Source organism: Exophiala mesophila (assembly GCF_000836275.1).
Source record: "Exophiala mesophila strain CBS 40295 unplaced genomic scaffold supercont1.3, whole genome shotgun sequence".
Lineage (NCBI taxonomy): Eukaryota > Fungi > Ascomycota > Eurotiomycetes > Chaetothyriales > Herpotrichiellaceae > Exophiala > Exophiala mesophila.
In genome coordinates, this window is record NW_015622506.1 from 1,445,201 (window position 1) to 1,459,985 (window position 14,785).

At 49.2% G+C, this 14,785-nt stretch overlaps 4 protein-coding genes across 4 annotated transcripts; 2 read left to right on the forward strand and 2 right to left on the reverse strand.

Moving 5' to 3' along the window:
* Positions 1 to 27: 27 nt before the first annotated feature.
* Positions 28 to 2,960, forward strand: PV10_04141 (uncharacterized protein; the record flags this gene model as incomplete). Its single annotated transcript, XM_016368663.1, has 2 exons — positions 28 to 2,578; positions 2,640 to 2,960. The coding sequence occupies 2 exons, from the start codon at positions 28 to 30 to the stop codon at positions 2,663 to 2,665; spliced, it is 2,577 nt and encodes an 858-aa protein (XP_016224451.1). The 3' UTR covers positions 2,666 to 2,960.
* PV10_04142 (uncharacterized protein) lies at positions 2,695 to 5,099 on the reverse strand (the record flags this gene model as incomplete). The annotated part of the gene is made up of 5 exons (XM_016368664.1): positions 2,695 to 3,831; positions 3,926 to 3,993; positions 4,065 to 4,734; positions 4,802 to 4,943; positions 4,992 to 5,099. The coding sequence occupies 5 exons, from the start codon at positions 5,097 to 5,099 to the stop codon at positions 3,248 to 3,250; spliced, it is 1,572 nt and encodes a 523-aa protein (XP_016224452.1). The 3' UTR covers positions 2,695 to 3,247.
* A 1,504-nt stretch (positions 5,100 to 6,603) lies between these two features.
* Positions 6,604 to 8,803, forward strand: PV10_04143 (uncharacterized protein). Its single transcript, XM_016368665.1, has one exon. It carries the CDS (start codon positions 6,737 to 6,739, stop codon positions 7,727 to 7,729), a length of 993 nt encoding a protein of 330 aa, XP_016224453.1. The 5' UTR covers positions 6,604 to 6,736; the 3' UTR covers positions 7,730 to 8,803.
* A 3,488-nt stretch (positions 8,804 to 12,291) lies between these two features.
* PV10_04144 (uncharacterized protein) lies at positions 12,292 to 13,792 on the reverse strand (the record flags this gene model as incomplete). Its single annotated transcript, XM_016368666.1, has 3 exons — positions 12,292 to 12,668; positions 12,764 to 13,453; positions 13,506 to 13,792. Coding segments are annotated over 3 exons (1,354 nt in total), but the record flags the coding sequence as incomplete, so codon positions are not given.
* Positions 13,793 to 14,785: the final 993 nt, after the last annotated feature.

Consider the following 14,785-nt stretch of genomic DNA (forward strand, 5'->3'; position numbering starts at 1 on the left):
TACTGTGTTTGAACTTATTCAGTCACGATGACTTCTACTCCTGCATCAAGGCCTCGCCGGCCTTCCCCAAACCTCCGTCGGTCCTACCTTTTACAAATCCTCGACCGTGTTTGCGTTGAAGGAACTGAATCTATTTCCCCTCAGCGAGTCATGGAATCCCTTGCTGCCCCTTCACGGTTCCGTTGGGCGTCTCCTGATGGGCTCGAGGTTGGAATCCCCACCGACGACACAACAGTCTTCGTATCGAGGGCCAGAAAGACCCAGCTAAGGCAACGACTTCTCGATCGTCATGATGATTATCGTACAGAAGACGACAAACCGTTTCCTTGGTGGTTAGGCCAATGCATCCACTACGGCCTAAATTTCTGTTTCACCAGTACTGATGCAAAAGGGAGGCTTGCACAAGCTTTACTCGCAGAGAAGCTGAAGAGACCGAGATTCTTGAAGAAGTTGGGGAGAAATTTGAGAAAGACATACAAGAATCGAAAGAAGTACAAAAGTCGGAAACGTCCAAAGAGAAACCAGCAGAGCAGGTCGGTGCAGAAGCCTACCGAACCAAAAGACCCTAGTTGCCACAAGAGACCGACTCCATTTGTTGTCGACCTCACTGGCGATGACAATTCGTCCCAAGGCACCAACGCAGATGCTCTGGGCACCCAAAGTCAGAGAAAGAGGGATTCGCAGACAGCATCCAAGGAGAATTCCACCAGGAAGTGGCTCGCACAGATACCCAGCATCCCAAACCACTCCTCAAAGACGCAGCGAGGAAAGCACGACCATCTCATGGATACCTTGACCCCTCCGCTTTCCAATTCTGAGAGCCCTATTGATGCTACTGAACATCCAGATTTGTCTGCTTCTGAACCCAGAGATCCAACTCCCAAAAAGCATATCCCTTCTACGCGTCGACAGAAGCCCCGGGGCGAGTCTGTTCTAGACGATTCAATATGGGATATACCTGATTCCTCCAAGCACTCTGATCAAGATTCGGATGCTATGACCATTGAGGAGTATATTCCAGGCGGTGACTTGGATTTCCTTTACAAAGACGAAGAGTACGATCGGTTCAGCGAGTACGAGGCATCTCATTGTTCGCCTTTGGCCAACAAGCACCACGATAGATTGACGCGCTCGTCAGCAGAAAAGAGAAAAGCATCTCAACTATCAGAACGGGATGAATCAAGCCATTCTCCGCATAGGTTGCCTAGTGAAAGCCCTGATACTGAAGAGAGATTAACGAAGAGAATCAAAAAGCACTCCAAAAAGGCACCCTCGTTCAACAGAGCCCTCCGCGCAAAGAGCCATTCTACGGATAAGGTCAAGGAGAACGAAACTCATGTGTCGAATGTCGAGGCAAACCAACTCAAAACACTAAAGACTTCGTTGAAAGCGTTCTCCATTTCGTCAGATTCTGACTCCAACTCCGATGCCGAACCTATGTCTTCTAGTGCGACAAGTATTATCCAAGGGCAGGTAAAACCAAGTGGTAGTCCATTTAGGGGAGCCGTCGACCCCAAAGCTGCTGCTGGAGTTTCTCAACCCTTGTCGAGTGGTCAGATGCCCTCACGACATGTCCTGCCACCGAATTCTTCACCAACGTGCAAGGTCAATAAAGACCGGGAAGAACAACCGAATGTACTTGCACTCTCACCGGAAAACAGTCTTTCAAGAGATCAAAGCCTTATAAGTGCAAAGACCGCAGTCGAAGATGTTCCAGTGAAACGATATCCCAACGCAACAGCTCGCATCAAGACTGAGCTTGCTCGAAAAGCAAATGTGACGTACCCACGAAGCACATCTGAGTTGCTAACTCAAGTAATCAACGACACTGGTGCTATTGGCATCGCCTTGATGCAAGCGAGCCAGAAGCCACCAAAATTGTCTGGATCGAGCCTCCTAGACCAGGACAAGCAAGCTCAAACGCAGATGGCGCCTCTCACTTCAGAAAAGCAGAAAGAGCACGGAAAACGAAACGAAAATATCCAAATGCCATCTAGAAGTGGAGATGCATCGAGTTCGAAATCAATTCCTAGAGAAAAAGGTTATTCAGCTTCAAAGAGAAAGAGTGACCTCGCAAAGCAACAGCGTAAAGATTCTACTCCGGATAGGTGTAATGCACAGAGAAAGAAGGGTCTATGTACATCTCGCAAGTCCTCACCAAAAGTGGTGCGAGGAGAGACTTCGACCACACCGTTACCAGGTTCTCAACTCACCTTGTCCGACTCTGCAAAGAAGTATGTTCGAGACGTTCTTGTTCCTGCCCGGGCTGCACATTGGAAGCAAAAGCAACCACAATCGAACCAGGTCCGAGAGCCATCATGTACGCGAAGAGGTGAGGGTCTACGTGATTGTGCAGATACAGCTGAGAAATCGTGTCAAAAGACCAAGATGCGAAAGGAGAGATCCGACGTTGAAGCTCCAGCAACACCCAGAAGAAAGAGCAAGGACCAGGAGTATCGAACCAAGCTCAAGGGAGATTCCGACAAAACAAAGAAGAAGCGCGGAAAACTGGAAGATTGCAGAGAAAAGGATAGTCCCATTTCTCGGAGAAACTCTGCTGTGTCTCCTGAGTTGGCTAGTAAGGAAACCCATCAATATCGCCCTGGAAAAGATCCTGTCGCTAACATTCATCTTGCCAGCGAGCTCGGCTTCAGTCAATCACTGAGAGACGAACCCAAGATAGACGACAACATCGGAGAACCGAAACAGTCCCTGAAGGCTTATGTAATGCATTCCAATAGGAAGAAGTCTGAGTTCAAAAGCCAGATACGTGTCCCTCATAACGGCTTGATGAACCAGATGGGTCTGCCATTTGGTCAGGACACAAGGCTGTAAGAGGTATGGACTCGAATATCGCTGTCGCTCTTTGGAGCCATCTCAGACTGTCTGTACAGAGTTGCGCCCCTCATGGTGTATTTCCTCGGCACACTGTTGGAATTAATCATTCAGATAGAGAGGGGTGTCGGTGTCGATATGTTTGAGTTAGTATATATACATCCGACGAGGTGGTATGAAGATGTCTTTTAGAAGTTGAAAATTCCGTGGCTCGGAATCCACCTCGAATTTGACTCCCGTCTCAACGTAGAAAGATCCACAACTTGATGTCTGGTGGATATTCCCTTCAGGGCTTTAGAAGGGTGATCCATGATTTGTTGTTCATACAAACCTTTCAGTGAGGGCAATGTCTCGTACACAAGGACAGCCCTTCTGATGAAATATATGTGGACATTGTCCAGCTCGAGTGGACTCAATCTGGTGCCTTAAACCCTCTATGCGGTGACGTCGAAGGACTAACCGAATCCTGACGTGCAACAACTGGTGATTTCTCTACATCAGGGTGAGCAGTGATGAAATCAAGCTCCATATCCAACTCAGTGCCTCCTCCTCCTCCTCCCTCTGCTGGAGTACGGAAAACCGGAGGTGAAGAACAAGATGAAAACGTCGACAAAGTCTGCCAATTACTCGGCGCAATCCCATCCGACTGTTGCGACAATTGCTCCTCTAGTGTTCGATACTCACTCGTGACGCGAACTTCGCGAGTTTCAAGAATCTCTATTTTGACTGACGGTCTAGGTCGTAGATATGAGTCGTGAGCCTCCTGGCGTGAATGACGATTGGAGTTTTTGTTTTTGTTGTTTTTGTTGTTTTTGGAAGGCGAGGAGGGGGAAGTGGTGTTGTTCGGGGTGGTGCCGAAACAGAGAATGGCTCGCTTTTCGGAAAATAGTTTCCGTGACCCTTTTTCAACCAGTTGTCGCATGGCGGGCATACAGGCACAGATTATGCCGACGTAGATTTCGAGGCCTGAGTAGTAGAGAACAGGGTTGTAGTCCCCTAGAAAGGAGAGGATGGTAGAGTGGTTAGAGAGGGGGGATTTGAAGAGGGAGAGGGAGAGAGAGAGAGAGAGAGAATTCGGACACAGACTTACAGGTGAAGTTTCGAGTGTTCCAGAATGAAAACAAACTGGTGACTCGGAGTGTGCTGACGATACCGACGCTGTATGAATGATGATCTGTTAGCTCTAGGGATGTGCTGTCTGGAAGAGAAGAACAGGGGTAAAGACTCACAAGGCTCCCACACAAAACATGGCAATAACCTGAATCTTGCGACCGATGCGCATATTCAAATTCAACAGAATAGGCATCGGGAGAACCAAAGTAACAAAGTCGAAAACAACATTAACAAACCCCGAAGACACCCCCAAAGCCCGCACATTCAAACATTTTCCTCGGTGTTGACCATCCCACAATGTCCACGCGTACGAAATAGGTCGACATTGAAATATGCCTAGAAAGACAAACAAAACTGCCGCAAGTACGTTGAGTATCATCAACACGTATACCCAACGGCGAAACGTCGTACTCGCAGAGAAGATTCGTAGATAGAACACATAGATTGACATGCGTGTGATGACGACGACAGGTAAATAGGTGATTATGCCGACATACCAAAGCTTGAGGATTTCAGTTGCATTTGCATATACGATCCAGATATCCTTTCCGACGCCGAGTTCTGTGGTGCGGAAGGCTATCGCGATGGTGGGTATCGAGGCGATGAAGGCGATGGCAATGAGACAGTCGTCGACGCCGAATCGAGATTCGCGTGTCCATTGAGTGGTTAGTCTGATGGCAACGGAGATTAAGGCTATGACGCCGAAGGTGGAGCAGATGACTCTGGTTGTTGTTCCACCGTTTCGAACGGGCATTTCGCAGCTCCTGGCGATGACGTTCTTGGTTGCTGTGGATGGGAATTCTTGGTTAGAAAAGGAGAAAAAATGTGAATGGAACAGCCAATGGCAATTCACCTAATGCTTCTCTGATGGTGCATGATGCATAGAGACACCTATCTAGCTGGTCGTCAAAGACGACTGATCGACAGAAGCTGTCGAAAATCGTCTGGTTCGCTGGTGAAGGAGGGTCGGAGAATCGACTTAGACATCTGCTGGTCTTTTTTGTCGAGTTAGCTTGCCCATGTCATTGAAATGAACCACCTACCGAGCATTCTGGAATCTCCTCTTCTACCGCTGTCAATGCTGTAGCAGTAATCGATAAAAAGCAAAGCACAATAATGAGCGTGTAGCCCCAATCCCAGCCCCGTGCCATACCGTCCGTCGCCTTGCCGTCCTCTCGAGGAACGGATAATCACCGTTGGAATTCCATGCGTCGTAAAGTCTTTTCGAGGGGATTAATCTCGAAGGTGAGAGGAGAAAGAAAAACGACACCAAAAGATGCCTTACCTTTGTCTCGCCACCATGGTTGCTATGAATCTCCGCCAAGGGTCGAGGGCCGATGGTCTAGGTTCTTCGATCTCGAACTCGTTAAGAAGCTTTTCATATCGTCAATAAACAAGTTGTGACAGGCAAATCAGCCAACGGTTTGTGCTTCATAAACCTTGGTTGTGATCCATGGTTGGTGCTTGTGTCGTGCGCACGGTTCACTACCTGGGCAAGGTGTCGATATTATTACCCCATTGTAGAATGCATTACCCCGTATGTGACGAAAAACCCCGTTGGGAGAGGCACGAGGGGCGATATCTGCGCAATCAGAAACGTCAGATCTTATGTTCTTTGCTCGTGTTCTTGCTGGCTGGCTGGGTGATTTGTTAGTGTAGAGATGTTGTGTCACGTGCATGAGATGAGGCTGGTTGGAGATAGGAGCCTGATGTCTAGATGATGCAGGGGCATTATTGTTGTCCATGTCGCAGTTATTATCATCATGGACTTGATAGCAGGATTGATGAGCTTCATGAGGCTCCCTTACCTCTTTTTGTGCATCGCATTCACTTCCCTTTTGTGTCAAAGGGCCAGCGTATGGCATGGACGAGTTATTGAGAGCTTCTGGAGAAGACGCGAGGTCCAGTTCTGGATGTTCAGATACGACGAAAGATCACGTGATATGATGTGCCGTTTTGGCCGTTGTGGAGGAAAATGCACTAGTCTATATTAAGAAGAACTATTCCAAATTTGGATTCATGAGTCTTGGCATCTCGATACAATTCTCAACGAGTTCAACAACACTCTTCATCTACATGTGAATTATACCAGGGTTCATCACTTGCTGGATAGACCAGGCATGATCGACATCAGCATCATCATGGCAACATACACAAGAATGACTCGTCGATTTTATTTCCCTGTCGAGGTTTATATGGGATCTCGAAATTTGATTGCCCAATGCTAACCGAGCCCGAGATTACGCAGCTCCACAATCCTAGCGTCGACAATCCCCAACACTACTCCGTAGACCTGTCAACTCAGTTCCAGGTTTGCAATCACTGCCAGTCAATCAAAGAAACTAGACATATTGCATGCAGTACAGGCCATAGGAAGAGGAGAGGGTAAGTCTTGCAGATGGCTTCACCATGGACATTCGAAATCTGGACTGCCATGGGTCCATCATTGAAAGATATGATAATATCGAAAGAGGATTCGGCCCAGAAAACGACCCTTACCAATTTGGGAAGAATTCTAAGACATCCATACCATTTCTCGCAATCGTGCCTTTTGTTCTTGACCCGCTAACCCACAAACCCGTTAGCTCTTGACTCCATTCAATGCGGCAGAACCAGGGTCAAACACTGTGTGACGCGGTCTCTCTTCCTCCAAAGTGCGGACATCCTCATGGCTTCGTGTCGACCATGGCCCTCATTCTGAGAAACTTACCTTCACTCTCTAGCAAGTGAAGTAAATAGGCCACGCGGCTTTCCATCTCTCAAGCTCCAGTCGGTTCAACTTGAAAAGATGGACTTCCACCGATTATGGAAGCGGCAGTCGGAAGCTGCGACCAACACCACGACCCTTACGGAATTATCAATCGTCTCAGTCTCGACCAGCTCTCCCACCAGCATCGACGCGAGCGCAGCAGACTCCGCGTTCCCATCCTCAGACCCAGTCTCGCCTACTTCCTTGGGCGCAGTTGCGACCGGAGACGTGGTATCTTCGTTCCAACAAAGTGACGCAACCGCCACCAGCATCTCATCCGCTCGTGGAAACGGCGATCTCAGCCAGAGCACCATTGTGCTTGTGACCGAGTCCGCCATCATCGAGAGCAACCCTACTAACGGGGTCGAAACCACAAAATATGTGGTCTACACCACCACGATCGTATCAGAACCAAGCACGACCCAAGCGGCAGTGGGCATACCGGCTGGAGGAAGAGACTTGTCGAGAAACACCGGCGCTATAATTGGAATCGCAGCTGGCATAGCAATCTGCCTTGCTTTACTGCTTATGGGCCTGGCTATTTTCATTCTTCGGTGGCGTCGAAAAAGAGCGGTGCGGGAATACGCGACGCCATATCCTCCGAATCCCACGTCTGGTACAAGCGTGACAGCTTCTGTGGAAGGTGGAATGGTTGAGCCGATCGAGAAGTACGGACGTGAACGTCTGGAGATGTCTGGTAATTCAGAAATACGAGTCGAGCTGCCAGAGAAGTCAGCGCACCAAAGGTCAGTATTTGAGTTGGACGCTGGCGTCGACAGTATCCGGACACCAGTCTCCGGACTATCGGGCATGAACTCTGCGAGGCCGATGGGCTCGGGAAGCACGGTTTGGTCATGGCAGGCGGGACAGACGGAGAAAGCGACATATATCCGCAATGTGGGTGGATCGAAAGACTCTGAGCGAAGTGATTCAACACCCAGTGTGGCCGACTCAGAAGAACGCCCAGTTTCACCTACCAATATGTTGTCATCACGCACCAACAGGCCACCCACTCTTCAGCCAGGATCATGAAGCCCAAACGCCACTTTATTGACAGACCAGATGCGGTCCATCAGAGAAGGCTGACAAAGTTCATCACAATCGCGTGTGTCTGATATGACGATATACAACGGCGTGCAAGGCGATGTGGGAAGGTTCGGCTCATGACAACATCATGCGACTCGATTGAATTGCCCAGAAGAGGGCTCATCAATGGCTGGTGCCGCAATGGCATTTCATGCTCCTGCGATTGAGGTTCTGTCAACCCGTTCTCGACCAAGATGCCTGTTCTGATCGGCTAGCTCGACCTTCTTGGTGTTGGGGACAACAGTCATGTTCTCACAAAGAGAACCATCCCTTTGCGAACTTGCGCAGTTGAGGATGCTCGAACCGACCAAACTCCGAATCTTGAATTATACACCTCGGCACATTTACACGAGGCTCATCTCATGGAACGATTTGAAATAATCGAGCTGATGAAAGCGTCGACACGCAATTATCGGACACGAGGATCAAGGAGGATGCAGGCTCTCCCTTGTCATAGCATGCTCTATGCAACAAATAGCTGTCGCTTCGTTGTTCACATGTTTGAGGAGGTGTTTCCAAAGGCTGGGCTCTATCGCGGTCTGGTCCCTCGGTTGGCTTGAGGAAGTGCTGTAGCCTTGCTCGACAATCCCAACACCGAGAATTCTCCTCTTTTTGGCCGCTTCGTTCAAGGTGTTTCGAGGTTCCGAGCCTTTATCGTTGCGCCACGATAATGAGGTAGATGACTCGATGGAGAAAGAAAGTCAAAGATCTTGAGGACTAGTTGAACGCAGATATCTGCGTAGGCTCAACGTTTTGACGCCGCCGAGAATGAAAGCCTCAAACATTCCGAGGTAATCCGTTGGGGTCATGATTCTCTCGAGGCTGTGACACCCCTGGATAGATATCAACATACATACCTACATACTCCGTAGATGTATTGACCAGGTTCAGCCATGTCCTGTAATAATACGGAGTACAGCCTTTCCTGCTTTGGGATGTTGATGCATCTCGGTCACCACTGCCACATGTGGAAGTCGACCTAGATACCGAGGCTTCAAGTTTACCTACAATCCATATATGTACACTCCAGATTTGAACGAACGCCTCGGCCATGACACCGATGTACGTGCGGGGAAGAGCAAGCCTCATTGAACCAGGTCTGTTCGTATATCCTGCGCACGTACATGAATGCATATGCACCGTTTCGGAGTGGCCGCTGGCTGCCGCTGACTGCATCATGGATTCATGGGTAGAGGGCATGGCTTAGGCCTAAAGCAGGATGATGGTTTGTGGAGAAGAAAACATGGGGGTTCATCTCATCATCAATGATCTATCCATCCACTTGAAAGTCCCACTAAGACGGGAGTCTCGACCAGATTAGAGAGATTAAATGTACATCTCTACTACGGCTTCGTACATATGAATATGGGACTCGGTAAGGTTCTAGGATTTTGAACCTAGTGTACAGTGATGTATATTTGTAGTGGGAGATTGCGTGACCAAACCTATTATCTGTTCCAAGATAGATTCATCAACTGACAGGAACACATTTCTGGAACAAACAAAAGTTGGAACCGATCAGGCCATTGCCATGATTGACCAGCCCTGATTGGACCTCAAGCCGAGGTAAACAAAACAAGTGTCAACAAGTGTCTAGAAGAACAGCAAGCTTCTTCTTGTAAAGTCTTCCCGAATCAAAGTTTGGTCGGGTTGTTACACCAGTGTCGGGATGGGCGATCATCAGTTCAGTAGCCGACAACAGGTTAGTTAGTTACGGGAGTCACAGCGTCATGAGTACTAGGCTCTGTTTAGTATATGTACATCATTCATCATTCACTTGAATCTTGACAGCTAATAATGGAGACACAGTGAAACCGTCGGCCTGGGCACCGACACTCGCACGGATGAATTGAGTTGGATGCAGAAACCAATTTAGATAGGGCATGATGATGGCTTGACGGAGTAGACATGGGTGGCGATCCAACGCTGGACAACCTCATGGGCCTTGACATGGAGTAAAACCCTTGGCAAAAATTAAGACTGGACTCACTGACCTGCCATCATGCTTGTTGCCTCTTGCTAGCGATGGTACATACGAGAATGCAACGAATGCTTGAACGGTGCAGTGCACTCTGTACGCATGAATGCAATCGGTGATCGAAAGTGAATGGGCCGTGGCGATCGATTTGGACCGAAAGGCCGATCCACTGGCGGTGCCCCCGGCGCCCAAGGCCAAGGCCAAGAATACAGGCGACCCCGCCTAATCAATGGTGGGAACGGGGGAAGACGAGGGGGAACAGGGGTGCTTTGACCGGGGAAAGCTCTTCTTTCTTCTTTCTCACAGGACAGTACTCCGTACTCGGTAGCAAGCATCAACTCAAGACAACCCAAGCATTGTTCGTGTTCGCAAGTCAAGGTTTTTCGGTTTACAGAAACAAGAATTTCATGACGAGTGCTAAGAACCACGCCAAAGGATTGGCTTCGGTAAGCAATTACCAAAATCGACGTCATGCAAAAAATGAAGGATTGAGGGTTTGTGTTCTATCATCTATGTAGATGTTGAAAGAATGGAGGGGGGATGGGAAGGTGAGAAGGAGTGTTGGTGTTGTTGTTGGCGACTCTTCATCTGATAGGCCTGGATAGAGGTGGGTTGGGCCTAGATTAACTAATACTCCGTACTCCGTAGGTACCCAGAGATAGGAGAGATAGATAGCGAGATATGCGGTGCGCAGATGTCTAAGAATTTATGCATTTATGCATAGCTGACTACAGGCCTGTATCGGAGGAGACTATCGTACCTATAGCTGGCATCATCAGGGATACCCGCACTATACCACGTGTATGTCCATGAAAGCAAGCATGAATGATGAACCGCGACGTGTTCGGTCGAAAAAACCAAAGTCGTCCGTCATCCCTGGACGAGATGAGATGAGATGAGACGGATGAATAATGCAACTTCAACAACACGACAGGCAACAGGCTGCAACCCAGGCTGCCAGGGCACGCACATCCAAAGAGGACCAAACAAACTCCATCCATGTACGAACCAGTCATGCCAGCGTGACCGGCCATTTCTTTTTCGAGAACACGCGACTGAACTGCAATCAGCCCATGCATGCCATGCCAAAGACGTACGAATAGTCGAACTTCGAGAGTCGAGTCGATTCGATTCGACTGATGCCGACACACAGCGGAGAAGATGCTGATTAGAGATTAGTTACAAGATGGGGGAATGGAGAATGGAGAATGGGAGTGGGAGAGCTGGGGACGGACACGGTGGACGGTGGAACTGAGGAGGCAAAAGCAAGGAAAGGAAAGGAAAGGCAGGCCGAGTCGGGTCGGGTTGGGTTGGACACCCACCGGCAGGCCACCGGCCTGACAATGTCCAGTACGGAGTAGAGACTAGCTGTATGTATACAAGTAACGCCTTGTGATGTGTTTGTGTGACACTGGGCGGCGGCTGCGGAGACTATGCAGGACTAGACAACAACTTTTGGTGGGGAAAGGCAGCTTCATTAGGCATTAGGCGAGGACCATGGTGGCATGGATGGCATGGATGGCATGGTAGCCTGGTGGCAGGGGGGATTCTGAAAAGTAAACTTACGGAGTAAGTAGTGGAGAGTGTCCTTTCGTCGACCATTCAGTGCCACCAATATTTGAAGGCTTGGAACGTGGGGCACTAAAAGTACCTAATCATGTCGGCGTCTGGGGTCGGCATATGGCTTTTTTATTGCACGCCTGACCTTGACCGTGCGTGTAGTGTAGTGTAGTGCAGTGCAGTGCAGTGCTCGAATAGTGAAGAACTCCAGAACATGGTATGGTGCGCTGGTGCGGTGCGAGTGCGAGTGCGAGTGCGTGCTTTGCTGTTCGTATGGCCTTGGAATGTGGCAAGGCGGCTCCGTTGGCACACAGTGCGCTCATCTGATCAATTCATTTTTTGATTGTTTCACAGTCTCGACTCTTTAGTCCATCTACCCAGAACGACACAATGTCCTTGTACGTACATATTGACATACTGACATCCTTCTGACATACTCGTACATGGATGAATGCTGAGGTCGGTCCCTGCATTGACAATAATACAATACATACACGACCAGGTAGGTCGACATATGAAGTACCTAGTACATACATACAAATTCGGTCCAATCCGACTTCCACGTGGCATTTCTTCAGGGTTGTCTACTCATGGGATGGTCATACATTCGCGATTCAGGGTCCAAAGGTCCGGTTGATCGATCACGCTGGACGATCCTTACAGGGTTCATGTCTGTGTAGGCAGGTGTTCAGGCTGGGGGCCAGAATCAAGACGACACATCCGTCATTGATAGAGAAATTCAAGAGTGTGAGATGATTATGAGGAATTTCTTTCGTATTATAGAAGCATCGCCAAATCCACATGGTGGTGTTTTTGTTTCCCACTGCGAATCCAACTAGGCTACCTCGAGATAGGTACATACATACATACGTTGAACCAGAAAACTGGAAACAACAAGCGTCCAGACGAGAGGGTCTCGCAGCAAGAAAGACGGCCAGACAGCCAGACATCCATAGAGCGTCACTCAAAACTAGTACGTGTACGTGAATCCCTCGAGTCCTTCGATCGGCTTTCCACCGGCCGCGACTCGCTTGTTTGCGCGCCAGAACTTGTAGTCCAGAGCCAAGGTAATGAGGATGATAAGGCCGCTGGAGATCATGCAGGTGAGAATACCTGGATGGTATTCAGGCTTGTCTTGCTCACGGAACACGGTGCTGCCGATGATGCCACCGATGCCACCGGCTCCGACCAAAGTCGCCGAACAGAGTGCTCGCTTCCATTGGCCTCGGATGTTGTTGGCTTGCCATGTCAAAACGCAAGGAACGTTTGCATTGCATGCGGTGGTTGCGAGGAATACACCAAAGTATCGAACGCCCACGTTGTCGAGATAGCCGAGGAGAGGGAGACCTAGAATCGGGCATCTTGGGTCAGCAAAAAAAGAAGAGAAGAGAAAATAAAATAAAAATATTGCGTGCGCGTGCGCGAGAGATTCATGTACTTACCGATCAGGAGGAGAGCGCCGTTGGCCAAAATAAAGGGGCTTCGCAGATGGTATTTATCACCCGCCCAGGCAAATGCGTACATGACAATAGCTGCGAGAACGTAGGGAGGAGCAATCAAGCACTGCGAAGCAGCGACGTTGAATCCCATACCGACGTTCAAAATGATGGGCAAAAAATAGGCAATGGCGTACGTGTTGGTGGTGGTCAAGCCGAACAGAGCAGCAAAAGCCCAGACCTTGAGATCGAGTGCATGCTTCAGATATTTCCAGATGTTGAATTGCTCCAGAACCACATCTTGACGATCGGCTTCGATGCGCGCCACGATAAAGTCGGCTTCTCGCTGGTTGAGGAATTTCAATCCAAAAGTGTTGACGGACAATTCGGGGAAATCGACAATCAACAACAGAGATCCCAGGCCGAGAACGCAGGTAATGACTCCCTGCAGGATGAAAATCCATCTCCAGCCGGCAATACCAGGTAGAATACCAGATGGTGCGTCGGGGTTGGTGGGGGTTGGTCCATAATGCTGTCCCCACCAGACAGGGCCACTTCCGTGGTTCTTGAGTTGGGAGAAACCGTAGGCGAGAATACCGGAAAAGGCAGAGGCCATGGATCCAATCAGGTAGAAAACGGCGTTGCGCTTCTGTAGCTCGTAGCGGGGATACCAACAGCTGAGGAGATAGGCACATCCTAGAAACATCGGTTAAACCGGAGGAAATCAAAAAATTGGATAATTACTTACCAGGGAAGAAACCAGCCTCAAAAACACCGAGAATCAATCTCAAGTAAATGAGATCCCACCAGTTCTTGATAAAACCAAAAGCAATCATGGTCAATCCCCAGAGCACAACAATGCTTGGCAAGAAGATGCGAGGACCGACTTTGCGCAGAACGACGGTCGCGGGGGGTTGCAGCAAGACATAGGTAATGAAGAAGACAAGGACAATAATGGAGTATCGGTTGCCAGTAAGGACGAGATCAACACCCATGCCGGCAACGACGGCAATACCCATATTGGTTCGATCCATCAAAGAAACGCAGTATAAGAAGCCCAGAGTCAAGACCAATCGAGTATCGATGCGACGAATGATCTTCTTCTGCTCTTCTGGAGTAAAGTAGGTCAATCGCTCATCGACTTCGCCATCGGAGCCTTGGATCGATATTTTGGCTTCATCGGCGCTTTCAAGCTGATCGATGTTGTGATCCTTTTCGACGGGAGAGTGAGTGGCCATGATGAATGTCTGGTTGCTGTGGCACACAGCACAATTGAGGAGGAGGAAGGGGGTGTGATCAAGGATGTTGATGTGATAATGGATTGACAACGGGGAGGCACAGACGGTCCACCGAGTTGAAAAGGGGAGAGATCAAAGAGGAGCCCAGTTGATTCAAGAGGGAAGTCGAGTAGACTTTATGCTCGAAGAGGACCATCACCCAATCCTACAGTACTGTACCTACTTTTGCTGAAAAAGCACACATGTGTACACATCCGTTAGTAACCTAATTAACCTCAGATACCTGGTACGAAGAAAATAAATGGGGCCAGGACAAGGTGGCGGTACACTAGAATACCGGCCATGTACGGTGACCAGAGCGTCCAAAGCCAAAGGTGGGATGGGGAAGGACAAGGCTTTTTGCCATGGGTTCGCTTTTAGAACCTGCATGATCCCGAAGAGATAAGCAGGGTGGTAGGGTGGTAGGGTGGGTGGTGGCCGTTGGGTTGGCTTGGAAGGATGATGGAAATGGAAATGGATATGGAAATGGGGAACCAACACCAACACGACCCATCCACAAGCCATTCCGCAAGGCGTGCTCCAGCACGGCCAAGTTGTGAAAAATGGATCCAGTCTTCGTGGGGGCGGTTATCCAATAATCAAAGAGCTCAACTTTCTGGCCCCCGGAGTCTAGAGGGCGTAAGGGCGCCAAAAGCGCTCGAGCAGACCCCAGAGTTGAGCGGTAAGGATCCGGTGGAGTCTGGGGTATTGATGAGGTGGGAAAACATGGCAAGCAAGGGTGAACATTACA

Excerpts from the sequence above, each read along its gene's own strand:
- PV10_04143 (XM_016368665.1), top strand. The coding sequence starts at position 6,737 with ATGGACTTCCACCGATTATGGAAGCGGCAGTCGGAAGCTGCGACCAAC.